The 14926-nt window shown below is 39.3% G+C and overlaps 1 protein-coding gene across 4 annotated transcripts in view; it reads right to left on the bottom strand.

Annotated features, from left to right (window-relative positions):
* The window catches only part of col16a1 (collagen, type XVI, alpha 1), a 169189-nt gene that overhangs the window by 140988 nt on the left and 13275 nt on the right, over nucleotides 1-14926 (bottom strand). For all 4 annotated transcript variants that reach the window (XM_041808222.1, XM_041808224.1, XM_041808225.1 and 1 more), the window contains exon 2: nucleotides 8022-8137. In XM_041808222.1, the coding sequence (XP_041664156.1) occupies nucleotides 8022-8097 (76 nt within the window). In that variant the 5' untranslated portion in view covers nucleotides 8098-8137. The remainder of the gene's footprint in view (nucleotides 1-8021; nucleotides 8138-14926) is intronic.

Here is a 14926-nt window from a genome sequence, read left to right as displayed (position 1 = left end):
AGTCTGAGGTTTTAGTCTGCTTGTATGGCTGCACAATCTCAGCAAAGCCTTTTCATTAGGGAGATGAGGTCAGAGGTGCTTAACAGTGTCAGACAGCACTGTGAGGGTTTTAATAAGAGAGGATGCGTTGGGTATTGAATGTGCTTTTTAATGTGGCATCCCAAGATAATTAGACCAAGCGGCTCATCTGCAGAAACTCAGAGATCCCAAAGCTATTTAACACAAGCAGGGGGAGGTGGGTAGCATAGTAGATGATTCAGTAAGATGAGTCAGGCAGTCAATGTAGGGCAAAAATGAGGGGAAACATGGAAAAGTGAGGAGGAGATAATGAACATAAAGGATGGATTGAGACAGAGTCTTTTACATGCCCTCTTGGCCAAATGAAAGAGACGAGAGAGCATTCCTGAATGTTTTCCAGAGATAAACTTGCAGGACAGAGTAGTGGAAATACTTAAAAATGCTGCACTTCAGAAGGATGAGCTCACTCATTTTCCCCTCGTAGGCCTCTGGCCCACATTCAACACACTCTCATAGGCTCACTCACACATAAACTTGACTCATGACACACAAATTTACAAGCTCTGCACAACAACAAACTCAGACAGAACATCCCAGACAGCTGGACACCTCACAAATGTGACTGTGCTGAGTTGTACACGTTGGTATTTTTTGGCCCTTTGTGGTATAAATCTGTGAGTCATTACCACTTCACTTAGTTAATGGTGTTTCAGAGTACTTGCACACTCATTATCCCTTTGTAAGCAGATCTCATGGAGCTCTTAATGCAAAATTTTCTCTTCAGTGACTAAATATCACAGGACAGGTTCATTCATGAAGCAGCTCAAACCCTGAAGCACTTACACATTTAAGTGTTTTACTAAAGTTCATCTCTTGCTCTCTAATCCTCAGTATGGAAACTAGTCACACCTTTAAGGTTACCTGTCAGTTCTGAACACTGCTAATCAGCAGAGGACAAAGTAAAAAGGGCACCGTAATGTTCATGTTTCAGTGTTTCTCACACTCTCTAGTTTCATCTGTTAGCATGGCATGCTCCCGGCCCAAATAAAACTAATGGTTCATAACAACTCCGACAAATCCACGACACTTTACCGCAGTGAAACTCAACGCGTGGCTCTGGAGCCACATGTGGCTCTTTGGTGAGGATTTGTGGCTCTTGAATGTCTAAATTTGAAATATGATTTCCCAGAATAAAAACAAAAAACAAAAAAGGGAAACTTTGACCTCAGAATTATCGATTGCAATTTGTTCCCCAAACTTGTACAGCAGGCTTTGTCAGATTTAATTGTCAACCTTTATTTTTTTGTCTGTATAATTTCATTGCCCTTATTTGTGATTTTTTTTTGCCCATCTTTTACATTTTTTGCCATATTTTGCCCATTTTAGTTACCTCTTGCATTACAAGTCACTTTTCCCATTTTCCCCCACCTTTTTGCTGCTTTGCGCAAATTTTAGTTATTTTTCACTCATTTTCCCCCTCCTTTTTGCTGCTTCTCACCGATCTTAGCAATTTTTCACTCATTTCCTCCACTTTTTTGCTGCTTTTTGCCAATTTTAGTAATTTTTCACTCATTTTTCCCCACTTTTGTTGCTGCTTTTCACCAATTTTAGTTATTTTTCACTCATTTCCTCCACTTTTTTGCTGCTTTTTGCCAATTTTAGTTATTTTTCACTCATTTCCCCCACTTTTTTGCTGCTTTTTGCCAATTTTAGTAATTTTTCACTCATTTTTCCCCACTTTTGTTGCTGCTTTTCACCAATTTTAGTTATTTTTCACTCATTTTCCCCACCTTTTTGCTACTTTTTTGCCAATCTTAGTTATTTTTCACTCATTTCCCCCACTTTTGTTGCTGCGTCTTGCTGATCTTAGCAATTTTTCACTCATTTCCCCCACTTTTTTTGCTGCTTTTTTCCATTTTTAGTTATTTGCCACTCATTTTCCCTAGTTTTGTTACTGCTTTTTGCCATTTTTAATTATTTTTCACTCATTTCCCGCACCTTTTTGCTGTTTATTGCCAATTTTAGTCACTTCTCACTTGTTTTTTTCCCCAAATCTTTGTCGCTTGCCACCTGTAACTTTTTCTCCACATTTTTTGTCACTTTTCACTCATTTTTTTGCCAATTTGTTTTGCTTTTTTTTTTTTTAACCATTTTCGCTACCTTTTTGGACATTTTTTTTATCATGTCTCACCCATTTCTGCTACTTTTTCTCCACATTTTTTGTCACTTTTCATTTTTTGTCTGCCATTTTCTGCATATTTTACCCCTGTTCACCCATTTTTGGCCACTTTTTTTGCAACTTTTGCACCTATTTGGCCATTTAGCTCTTTGGTTGAGCAGGGTTGAGTGACACTGCTTTATCAGTTCAACCTACTGAGTCTAACTTATAATAAGAATGGAATTAGGACAAATCTAATTACATATTAGGACTGATGAAGGTTATAAAACCCAAATTATCAATTACAAACTGCTGCTCCCAACTCTGAGCACTGTGTGATGTGGTGGGAGACAGAGACCATGTGGAAATCAGTGAAGTGTTGCTTTTCATAAGGCAGATGCACAGCTAACTAGAGCTAACTATTCCTCAGTTTTGATGAGATATTAGTTGGGGGTGTAATGGTTCATGGAGGTAACAGTTCGGTCCTGCCTCGGTGTTGGGATCATAGTTCAGTACGGTTAAAAACCTAAAGTCCCGTAGTTATAGGTCTTACTATAGGTTTCCCTCATTAATAGGGTGATCAGGTGTCCCCATTTACAGGACTGTCCCGTTTTCAGGCTTTGGGCTGAATGATTCGGGAAAAAAATCTAATTGCAATGTTTTTCCCCAATATTGCGACTGCGATTTAATATGCAACTATTCCTTAAGTTCCTCATCTTATGTACAGTACTGTGGAGAAGTTTGAGGCATGTTTGGGCTGAAATCTGAGGCTGAAGAAAGGCGTGTAATGGCAAGCACGCCCACCTGAGGGCCCCATCTGTGGGAAGGAGGACTGACACAATCCAGGTCATGCTCTGGATGTCTGTACATTACCAAGGGCATGGGAGGATAATCTGTTGAAAACGAAACAAAAACCACAGCTTTAGGGAGGAGTTACGGGTAGATGTGGCACTTAAACATAGCCTGGGGTACTGTTAGGGTGGGTAGGAGGGTTGCCACAACCCCCTGGTTGTCGTGTGTATGTTCTAAGCCCCTGTAAACTGTTGGTGGTTGCTGGGTGTACTACCAGGGGTGCACAGGCCCAGATAAAAAACATGCTGTTAAGCTCGACCTCGGATGGAGGGGTGGCGCTTTCACACATGTGAATATGCTCCACTTTGTGTGTGTGAATCTCTTCAAAACTGTGTGACGTTTGTCTCAAAAATAAATGCGCGTGCTGGTTGATCTGCAAATGCACTTTCAACAATTCACAAGCAGAATTGAAGATTTACAAATGATAAGTCATGATAAATGCACACACAAAATAAAAAAAAAACGTGTAAATCGTGGATACATTTGTGGATCTGAAAAATACGTCTAAATTGTGGATATATATTTGTTCCTAATTTTGAGACAGATCTCTCCCATACTCTCATACTCTCATACTATGGTATGACCCATGTGTAGGGTTGTATCAAAGTATCAAAATTTGGACAACCTTAGCCAGCAAAAACAGCTAATTTGACTCATTCTGGTCAACGTTTTTTTAAACTCCACACTAATATAAGTATGAATATTTGGAAATGAAAACAGTCATCCCAAATCTTGTTCTGTAGTTTGTTTCACAAAACAAGCACCCTCAAATATTCAGTATTATCTGCACAGAATTAAACTAAAGACATTTATATCCCCTCATAGTTTATACACAAAACAGATCCCTTTTATTCCTGTACTCCAGAATGGTATTTTCTGTTTCTGTGAGGTTGTTTTGCCAGCATTTACTGCCTTCGGGAAAACATTAATTTAAGCTAAAAACTGATCAATACTTGAAACTATTACTTAAGACAGTGGAGGGTGTTTCAGTACAGAAAGACCAAGATCAGCAGCACTCTACCAAAGCCGGGAAATCTTTTCAATTTATTTGAGTCATGGGGACTAGTCTCTCTGCAGAACTGCAGTGCAATCATTTAACTCCTCAACACTAGTTTTACTTAAACCTACGTTCCTACTGTAATGTCAGCAAATTACCAGCGAGTAGAGATTTGGATGAGTCAGAGGAACGCTGCTCGTGTATGTGTGGCAGTGCTTGGTGTGACAAAATGTTATAGCTGCACTTGAGAAAGCACTTTCCTCCAACTGCTGGGGGAAGGACTCAGGGGAGCCGCGAGCTGACTCAGTCTCATCTGAAAATCTCAGACATGGGTCTCCCAAGAGGGACCACCACATCCACAAAGCTCCCTTCAGAGCTCCAGGAGCTGTAGGGGATTGCTCGCCCCCCCCCAGTGATATTACAGAGCCGGCCCCTGAGGACACACTGACAGCGTGATGAAAAGTATGACAGTTCAGAATGAAATAAATAAATAAAGCAAGACAATAAAAGACATTTCTCTCTTCACCTTTCTACCTCTTGATTTCTTGGTTGTCTGTTTCTGTTGTTGTCACACACACAAACACCTGGATGCAAACAGAAACACATGCACATTTTTCTCCAAGACATCAAAAAGGCAAAACAAAAGCAATTCAAAAGTTTTCAGTCAAACATATGCTCAGGCAGAATAATAAAAACTCATTTTTCTCCTAAAGAAATACACAAAAACTCAGAATGACTGATGGTTCGTGAAGAGGAACAAAACCGCAAATGGTAAACATGCACGCCTCCTCGCCGCAGACTAACCGCCCTGCCACCCACAGCCAGCAGCATCAAACAAGACATAAGCTGTAATTTAAAGTCCGCTTTCATTGTAGCCTCGGGCGCCATCTCCCATAGAGACAGACGCAGGTCTGTCAAACTCCAGATGGGCTCCAAAGCTTGGAAGTTGGTCAAGCATGCAAGTCCAGATTAGACCCTGGAAAAAGTTTGTTCCAGCTCCTATAAAAGTTTGAGACCTCATTGTCTTTTTAGCTTTTAAACAGCAATAAAGGGATCGTTCTGATAAGAAGCTGGTTGGGAGCAATTAATCATATATAATTATGTTCCATAGAAAAGTAATTTTTAAAAAGGCCCACAGTGGCTGTAAATTAATGCTCTAACTTTATTTTTTCCTATTTATTTCTTTTTATCCAATTTGAAATAACAGTTACTTTCCAACTTGTTTAAAATTCCAATTTTTCAAACAATACTTCAACATTTTCAAAATAAATTGGTTTTGCTTTTGTGACAAGATTGAAAATCTTAATACCACACCACACTCACAACCCATTGGCAATCAGCTAATTTTTTGGTGCAGTAATTCTTCAGTTCCATTAAAATCAGTCTCCCAAATGCACTGATTACATAGAAGCTTAATGAAGAGATCAGATTATGGAATGCAAATGTATGCATCGAGCCTTTAATCAGAGAAAAGTAGACTTCAGCAGAGCTGGCCTTCTGGTCTCTGCCTCTGATACTGGTTCTTCTGCTGTCTGAAAGTTTTCTCTCTGTAGTCAGATCCATTGTAGTGAGATCTGATGTCTCACTGTGTGCTTATTTCTCTCTGATTTGTCCCTTCTGGTTTTATTTGAGGAAAGCTTCCAGTTTTTGAGCAGTTGGCAGCAACAAAGATGCACTCTTGAGTTATATCTTGGACTTGTAGGGGTTTTTCACTATTAAGTTTACAACATATGTTGAAACCTATGAAAACAACAAAGATGGATGGTCCAGGACACCTCTGAGGGAACGAACAGGAAATTTCCATCAAGAAAAACCCAAAAAAGTGAAAAAGAAGACCTCAGTCTCAACTACAACTCCTGGCTTGGAGACTACTGAATGCTACCTATTGAGGTAGCATGGGGCGGCGCGTACGAAGGTTCCATCACTAGCAGCAAAACAAAGCCCTGCACTTACACCAGAACTGACAGCGTGCCCACGGAGTTTACATCTTTCCTAATGGAGATTATCTGGGGAATGGGGCGCTCGGAGACTGAAAGGAGGACGCGGAGCAGCACGACACCTACAGCCAGGTAACAAGGAGGTAGAGACGGCATTGTGCGAGAAGGCGGAGGCAGGGCAAATAAGCCGGGCTGCAGGCTAGGCTAAGAGCAACCCCACACAAATCTGTCGTAATGAGCATCTTTCTCTGAGGTGCCCGCTCCCTCGCCAGCAGGATGGATAATGAGAGGCTGCAGATTTCTAACCACCACTTGGACCAGTGTGTTTGCTGCAACAGAGGAGACTGCCAAATGTAATTTTGTTGTATTTTTACAATGCAATGGCAATAAACGACTACCTGTCTGTCTGTCTATCTAAAAAATTATTTGCCATGTAATCCATCCTGAATCCAAAACATTGATACACATAGGTATTTAAGTAGATGAGGTAAAGATAAGGCCTTTTAAAACACACATTTTGTCCAAAAATATTTCACCTCATCAAAATCACTTTAAATATCTCATTTTGACTAGTTGTGAGGATCTTTGAGTTGGATTTTGGCGCCCCCTGTGGTCAGAATATGTAGTGTAAAAGTGCCTTTTAAAACACACACCTGTAACAGGGTAATTCTATCCAGGTTTTCTTTTGAAAACCAAGGCCAGTATCGGTTTTCAGAAATGGTTTTGAGAAACCCAGTTTTGCTAACTGGAGTACTCCAAAAGAAAACAGGATACTGTGCCGTGTATAAAGGGGAAAGACTGAGTGACAACCAGGCTACGGTGTTTGAAGTGGATCAGTCACTGGATCAGTATGTCTGAACTGTATTTAGCACTCATATTTTGATGAACAGTGAGCCAAACAGTCTGGTGTTTCAGCCATCACAGAAACTAGAGCCTAGTTTACCGTGGAGGTTGAGAAAGACCCTTCACCCTTTGAGTAACTGAGAGTTCAACCTCTGTTGGCCAAAGATGGATAACAGCACTACAGGTAAGCATCCTGCTATGTCTGTTGAGACATCCTTGGCCTGAAATGTAGATGTGATATTTTTTCAGGTGTTCTTTTAAAACAAAATCTTGAGCTGCCTTTTTTTCACATAATACTTTTATTCTAAAGCTGTTTTTGGATCAGTTGTTTAGGGCACTGGTTCTTATCTAAGGGGTCGATGAGACACTGAGAGGGGGTCGCCAGAAGCCCTAAAAAAAGAAGAATATTTTTTAAATGATTAAAAATGGTATATTTTACAAATTTTTTTAAAAAATAAATGTGCAAAATTAGTGGAATGAAGTACAAAAACATGGTAATTTGGTGAGATTTAAGCTGAAATCAAAGTAATGTATTTTTGCCTGTTTTATTTGCCATTTTTCACCCATTTTTGCACAATTTTTACACATTTTTGCCACTTTACACCAGTTTGTCCAAATTTTAACCTGATTTTAGCACATTCTGCCAACAATTTTCCACTTTTTACCACATTTTTGTCAGTTTTAAACTCCTTCCATGCTTTTTTCCTGCCTGTTTTTGCCACTTCTAAACCGATTCGTGCCAGTTCTGTTAAGGAAGAAAACAACAGCAATTCAAACCTCACTTAAGCAATTTTTGCCAGTTCAACCACTTTTCCCACATTTAAATCTCATTTCACCAAAATTCCCATACATTTTTGCCACTTTAAACCTATTTCTGCCACTTTTTATTCCCTTTTTATCACTTGAATTGCAGTTTTTGCCATTTCGACCAATTTTTGCCTTTTTGTTTGCCACTAATATCAATTTTTTTGCCATTTCTAACCCATTTCAGCTTCTTTCAAAATGCCAGCTTACCACCCTTTCCAGTAATATTTGCAATTTTTTAAATCCAATTTTAGCCATTTTTAACACATTCTAATTCTGTTTTCAAGAAAAGGGATTTTTTTTAACACTTTTTTTTTTTTTTTTTAAATAAAACCAATCAACATGAAAGCACCCGTCTTTGTTTGGCAATTTAAAAAAAATTAAGAGGTCCAAGAGAGAAGAGGAGACTCACCTTGCTCTGACGTCACCGTGTCACATGATCCAAAGCTGAGGGCCAACAGCGTCAGACAGGCGCAGAGCAGCCACATGGTTTCCCTCCTCTGACAAACGCCTCACCTCTGACACCAGCTGATGGATGAAAACAGAGAAAAATTCCAAAAGTCACATCTTTCCCACTTTCTGTCAGCGTGCCACCCAGTCTGCTCGCCGCGCCGACAGCTGCGCATTATGCTCGACTCCTAAATAGACATTGATGTATATTTATGAGTCAGTCAGAGTTGATGTGTTAATTATGTGGTATGATGCTGGCTTTGTTAGTGGCATATGAATTAAGCAGAATGTCCCTCATTAAGGAGTGTAACTCTATAAAGTCTGATCATAGTCATTACCCCGTCCATCTGGTTGGCCTTTGACTGGGCAGCTGCTTCATTCACACACAAACAAACACACGCATGTAATTATGTCAGAGAGTATACACTTAAGAATACAACCACAGCAGAGAGCATTCTGAAAGTCAAGAAGAAGAAAATAAACAAATACCTTCTGCAAATCCAGACAAAAGGGGAAAACAGGCAGATGAAAGTGATTTACATGCAGGCTGCTCAGTCTACTGTCAAACAGACACTGAGGCCAAAACACAAACACATCTGGAGCCGATTCTTCTGGAGCCAGGGTTGTGTTGCACCAGATGCTTCCACGTGGCCTGATAACAAGCACACACAGGCTTCCAACATTAAAATGTGTGCCACGTCTAAATATTAACTATATTCAGTCTGTAAGGTTTGCTATCCTACAGCCTCTTTATACTAAACACTCACAAGAATGCATTAACACAGAGAAGCCACCCACTTCCACTCCCATAAACACATCCCGGCTGACCCGGACTTGCCCCCAGCATGTGTGAGGACCCCATAACTCTGCAGTGTTTACAGGTACAGCAGGGCCCTCGAGGCAGCCAGGCAGGCGAGCAGACTGTGTCTCTGAGCTCACACCTGTCCCGTCTGCCCGAAGACATGACCCCCACGCTTCCCTGGGGGTACCCGATGTGGTGCTTTCTGCTCAGCAGAGGACATGGTGTGAATAGCATCTACTTTGACCTGCCTGTTTGTTGTGAGCTGTTAACAGACGCTGTGGTGGAGGAGAATGTTGTGAGCCATGACCTGTGAGGATGGGCGGTAAGACTGTGAGGTTTTTAAAAAAGAGCCACAGTATTCCTGATTTAAATGGTAAAAAATCGAGATAAAGGCATGAAGGCACTTTAAAGTGATGACAAAACCCCTGTAAAAGATGCATGCCTAACCTGCCATATAAAGCTGGGACCTCCACTGTACCTGAAGGTGGTTGAAAACAGCCATGCATACTCAAGAACAGTCATGTGCAGACAAGGCTGCCTATATGGAGGGATAATGGGAAAGCTTTCTGGGGCCTAGTCAAACTGGGATCTCATGGAAGTCAGCAAAGCATGGTCCATTGTAAAGTTAAGCTGTGATATCCATAGTTTATATTTAACCTGAATAATATCCACTCTTATCAAATTAGCAAATATTAGTTTTACTGATTTGTTCTTAAAAATTGAAATCCCTTTTCTTGAAAACAGAATTAACATGTGTTAAATGGATAACATTGGATTAAAAAAAAATTGCAAATATCACTGAAAAAGGTGGTAAGCTGGCATTTTGAAAGAAGCTGAAATGGGTTAGGAATGGCAAAAAAATGATAATAGTGGCAAACAAAAAGGCAAAAATTGGTTAAAATGGCAAAAACTGGAATAAAAGTGATAAAAAGGGAATAAAAAGTGGAAGAAATGGGTAAAAGGTGGCAAAAATGTATGGGAATTTTGGTGGAATGGGATTTAAAAGTGGGAGAAAGTTGTTTAAACAGGCAAAAATTGCTTAAGTGAGGAAAAAGATAGGCAGATAGTGGCAGAAATTGGTTAAATTTGCAACATCAGGCATGACAAATAGTGAAATGCAGTTAAATTGGGTAGAAATGGGGTGAAGTGGCAAAATTTGGCATTTAAGTGATAAAAAGGTAATAGAAAGAGGCAGAAATAGGTTTAAAGTGGCAAAAATGGGTGGGAATTTTGGTAAAATGGGATTTAAATGTGGGTAAAGTGGTTTAACTGGCAAAAATAGCTTAAGTGAGGAAATGGATTGGCAGAAATTGGTTAAACTGGCAACATTAGCCATGACAAATAGTGAAATGTGGTTAAAGTGGACAAAATGCAGTGGAGAGGGGTTAATAGTGGCAATAATGGGTCAACAGAGGCAACAATAGGCGTGAAAATGGTTAAGAATTGGTTTGGAAGTAGCATTAAAGTGGTGGAAAAGTTTTGGAATTGACAAAAATGTGGCAAAATTGGGGAAAAGTCTGTTAAAACTGGTGGGAAAAAAGTGATGAAAATGGGTAAAAATTTGGCAAAATTGGTGTAAAGTAGCAAAAGTAGGTGAAAAGAGATAAAAACTGAGCAAAAGCAGATGAAAAGTGGCAAATAACTTGTGTCATTTCACTCTGGTATCGGATTGGTGCATTAAACGTGTACCTACCGATACCAATACCCCTATTTTTAGCAGTATTGGACGTATTTTCAATACTGGTATTGGATTCGTAGCAATGCTAGATGTGTGTTCACCACTACTCATTGAAGTAGTTAAAAACTTCCTTTGATCATCTGTCACAATGCAGTTCAGTTCACAAGTTAAGTGTGTGAACAACATTGCAACTACGAATCATTTCCAGTAATAAACACTAAGCGTCCTTATCTTATTCGGTAAAACAACATTTTGAAACAGGTACGCTAAGCTAAATAAGTTTATAGTTTGTACAAACCTTCTGTGCTTTGATATTTTAAATGAGTTAAACAGATTTCTAAAACATCCCTCTTATGCATGCTGCTCCACTCCACTAACTCATTTCAGAGCACTTGTTCAGAATGTTAATGTTTCAAGGCTAAAATGTTGAATCAATTCTGCTCTCCTCTGTAGTGACTGTAAGGTCTATTATAATTGTTCTTTACACTTATATTTCCTTCAATTCAAGTAATTTAAAAAAAAAAATCATGGTATCATTATGAAGGAATAGTATCCTGGTATTTTTAACAATTTTAAACCTTGACATGCCACCATCACACAGGTCAGATTAGTTCCTCCTCTTCCGTTCTTTCTCACAAACCTAGTACCAGATCCCCAGAGTCCCATCCTCTTTTAATTTTGATTGATCAGTAAGACATAAGTGGCATCATGAAGCATGGAAGCGTACAAAAAGCCAAGCTATTTGCAAATGAGACAGCTCTGAACGATGCCACAAGAAAAAGCCGATGCCCTGTGGCCTTTTTGTGCCGAGCACACTGAGAGCTGAAAACAAAGAATAAACTGTATTTTGCCAAATAAAAATTAAACAGTGGATTCATTTAAGAAATTAGTTGAGGTTGAGTCTGTGTAAAACAAAACCAGACTCGAGAGTTCTTCTCATGGACCAGAAGTTACTACAAGTGTAATCACTCTCTACAGTTTTGCTCGCTAACCTTCATGCTGCGAGTGCATCTTCCCCAGTGTCAGACCTTAGAGAACAGCTTGGTCCGTCTGGTCAAATTGCCTGAGAATGATGAGGTCAGTGTTCTCAGAGTCTGAATCTGATTCTCACTCTGGTGACTCAAACATGGAGGCTGGACAAATACAGCAGAGCAGCAGGATGAGCCCCTACAGCCAGGTCATAGTCATTCTTGACATTTGAGAGAGGAATAAGCACTGTTTTGACATTAAATGGACAAGCCTACAGCATACATATGGTCTTACGGTCAATCATAACCCAGTCTATTGTTGTATAGTTGACTTACAACTAGTGGTAGGCAGTAAGCTGGTATCTCTTAAGTCACTGGTAAAATTTCTGCCACTGAAGGGAATTTTCCAAAACGATCATAACCAGTTTAAATGCATGCATTGTGTTATAGTGCACACATGTGGCATGACCAATGCTGCTGTTAGCACAGCAGAGAGATATGTGAAAGACAACAGCTCAGTCTGAGTTCAGTCATCTGCATGTTTTACTCTAGCACTACACAGCATTCATGTCACGTCACCCACTGGAGTTGTAAAAAACCCAAGGTCTCTTCCCTCTCCGAGCTTGAGGTCTGTCAACACAGCAACAAGTCAGTGTGTGGACCACACTGAGCATCTCTGTGAGCCTTTCAGGAGCTCTTAAATGAGCTGTGCTGCATCGGATCAACTGGGTTTGTCGCTAGCCAAGTGCTGAAGCAGTTCATCTGAAAAACAAATGGTTTAAACAACCATTTTAAGATATGTATCGCCTGACAGTTGTCTTGTTTCAAACCCATGGTGTCTCAGAGAAGCAGGCTGTGGCGTTCAACAAGGTCGGAGAAGCAGCGGTAAGAGGGGCTGCTTTGCACACCCACTTGCTACTAGGGGTGTGTATTGGCAAGAATCTGGCGATACAATAGGTATCACGAAACAGGGGTGCTGATATCGATATATCACGATACTATGAGCATATATATATATATATAGATACAGTGCTTAACAAATTCTGTCATATTTGTCTCAGAGACCATCCAGCATCATGAATGCGGACTCTTTCATTTTCAGTGAGTTTTACCATTTTGATCAGGAATGAGGAATTTCAAACTGAATTCAGCTTTTTATACCCAAATTTGAGCCGGCTCACTGGGCTTCTCTGAGAAGTCAGAAATGAATCAAGCATAACATTTAACCACTAAAATTCAGGAATGCAAGTAAATAACTAAAACTTGACATATTAATCAAGAAATAATAATGTGCTTTACTATTTTTTCAGGTTTTTTTTGTAAATTAGTAAATTTGAAAACTCATGGATAACAATAATAATTATATTTTAGCATTAAAAATATCATTTGGGTTATAGAGCTTCTACATATTGGTGTATTAACCATTACAGAAACATAAAAAATGATTTTGGTAATTACCAATGCTGTTAATTTAGGGCAGCTGTGGCATAAACCTTACTTTGGGTGGTGGTCTAATAAATTTGTTAAGCACTGCATATATGTAAATATAAATTTGTATATTTGTGTATGTATATGTGGGTGTATATATATATGTTTATTTATAGAAATAAATAACTGTAATGTTAAGTTAATATGGATTAAAACAGAACAGAATTAAGCTATGAATAAAAATCTATAAAAATTACCTGTATAGTATGTAAATTCAATTTCACATGGTGTATTATTAAATATATGGTGTCTTGCATCATCTAGAGTTTTAACTCTTTTAGTGCAATTTGAAGATGAGGATTTTTCCCATTTGTTGTCATGAATTAAAATACTTTTAGGACTTCTCTGGGTAATTATGGTTACATGAGTAAAAATCAGCAGTAGCTTCAGTGGGCTTCTTTCATGTTAGCTGTTAGCCGCTAAGCTATCACTATGATATCTCGCGCTCGGGTTTGTCATGTCGTCCAAGTATTTCACTCTGGCGTGGCATATCTTACAAACGACTTGACTCCTGTAGAGGTCTGTATAGTCTCTAATGTTTTGGAAGCCAACATAAGTCCACATATCCTCTATGAATGCAGCAGAAGCTGCACTGCTGGGTAGACGTGAGCAACCAGCTCACCCAGATCGGAAGTCTTGCATGATCTTGTTGTCTAAGCAGAGGAGAAGAGGGAAGAGTCGACTGTCTGCTGCCAACTAGAGGTCAGAGGGTGAAATAGCACCACAAACTACCGCACCAACAAAGTAAATCATTAATTAAATAATATTGATACTGCATTTTAAAATATCGATACAGTATTGCATCGCGAAATATCACGACATATCAGTGTATCGATATTTTCAAACACCTCTACTTCCTACTCTGCTAAAGCTATGCTAAAGCCATAATAAACATGCTATTTCTGACAATCTCTTGACAACAAATGTCTTGATGATGACTTGAGTTGAGAATGCCACTGCAGGCTTGTATTAGGCAGAGAAGGGGGCTGTAACACCTGAAAATGCATTTGAATGCATCGTCTTTTTTAACTCTGTAATACCTCAAAATAAAAGCGTTACCATTAAGGGCAAAACTATGATGTTTATTTTATCATATCCCCTTGACCTACTGACAATACATATTTTCACTTGTTTGACACTGACTATTTAAAGGGTAAAGCAGAAAAAAAGCGTAAAACTGTCAGCAAATTGCTGTGAAATGATACACGAACCCTGCACTTCACCTTTTCAAGAGCATTCTGCTTTTTTCATTCAATAAGATGTTATGATTTATGATTTAAAGTCTTTTTTCTCTGGGTTTTCTGAGTAAAGCTACAGTGCCAAGATCTGGAGCAGAACCAAAAATCAATTTCAAGAGGACTGAAGCACCAACTCCCCCAACTAAGCTAGACCAGAGCCCTGCACCATTACCTGGCTGTCTCATAATAAATCAGTTATCACAGGATTGCCGTATGACAGTATCATCTTTATTATGAGCCATGTAGCATATTGCATCACATGCTATCATCAGTTTCCCTCTAATTAAAACTCTCAGTGTTCATCATTTTTTGCAGAAGTAGCTGCAAGCTTTAGAAAAAAAAAAGAAAAGGCCTATTTTTCCACAAACAGACTCAGCCTGTTATTGGTTGGGTGGATGGTTAATCAAAGCTATGACAGCTGAGTTTGAGCACTCTGGAGCTGCAGCCATTATTACAGGCTTCATGCCACATGATCACAATAATAAGAAAGTTCACACAGTACATAATGCATGATGCATCACAGTCCAGAGCACACAAGCTGAAGGAAAAGTTACAGCTCATTGCCATTATTGTCTGGCTATAATCCAGAGCTGCTTAAAAAGCTTCCTAATATGCGTTGCCACAGACGACTCTTTTTCATCTTCTTTTTCTTTTTTTTTTCTCTACTCCATCTGCAGCTTCACGGCCACCCAT

Source organism: Cheilinus undulatus, linkage group 16 (genome assembly GCF_018320785.1).
Source record: "Cheilinus undulatus linkage group 16, ASM1832078v1, whole genome shotgun sequence".
Lineage (NCBI taxonomy): Eukaryota > Metazoa > Chordata > Actinopteri > Labriformes > Labridae > Cheilinus > Cheilinus undulatus.
Note: the sequence above shows the minus strand (reverse complement) of the source record. Positions and strands in the feature narration are given on the sequence as shown.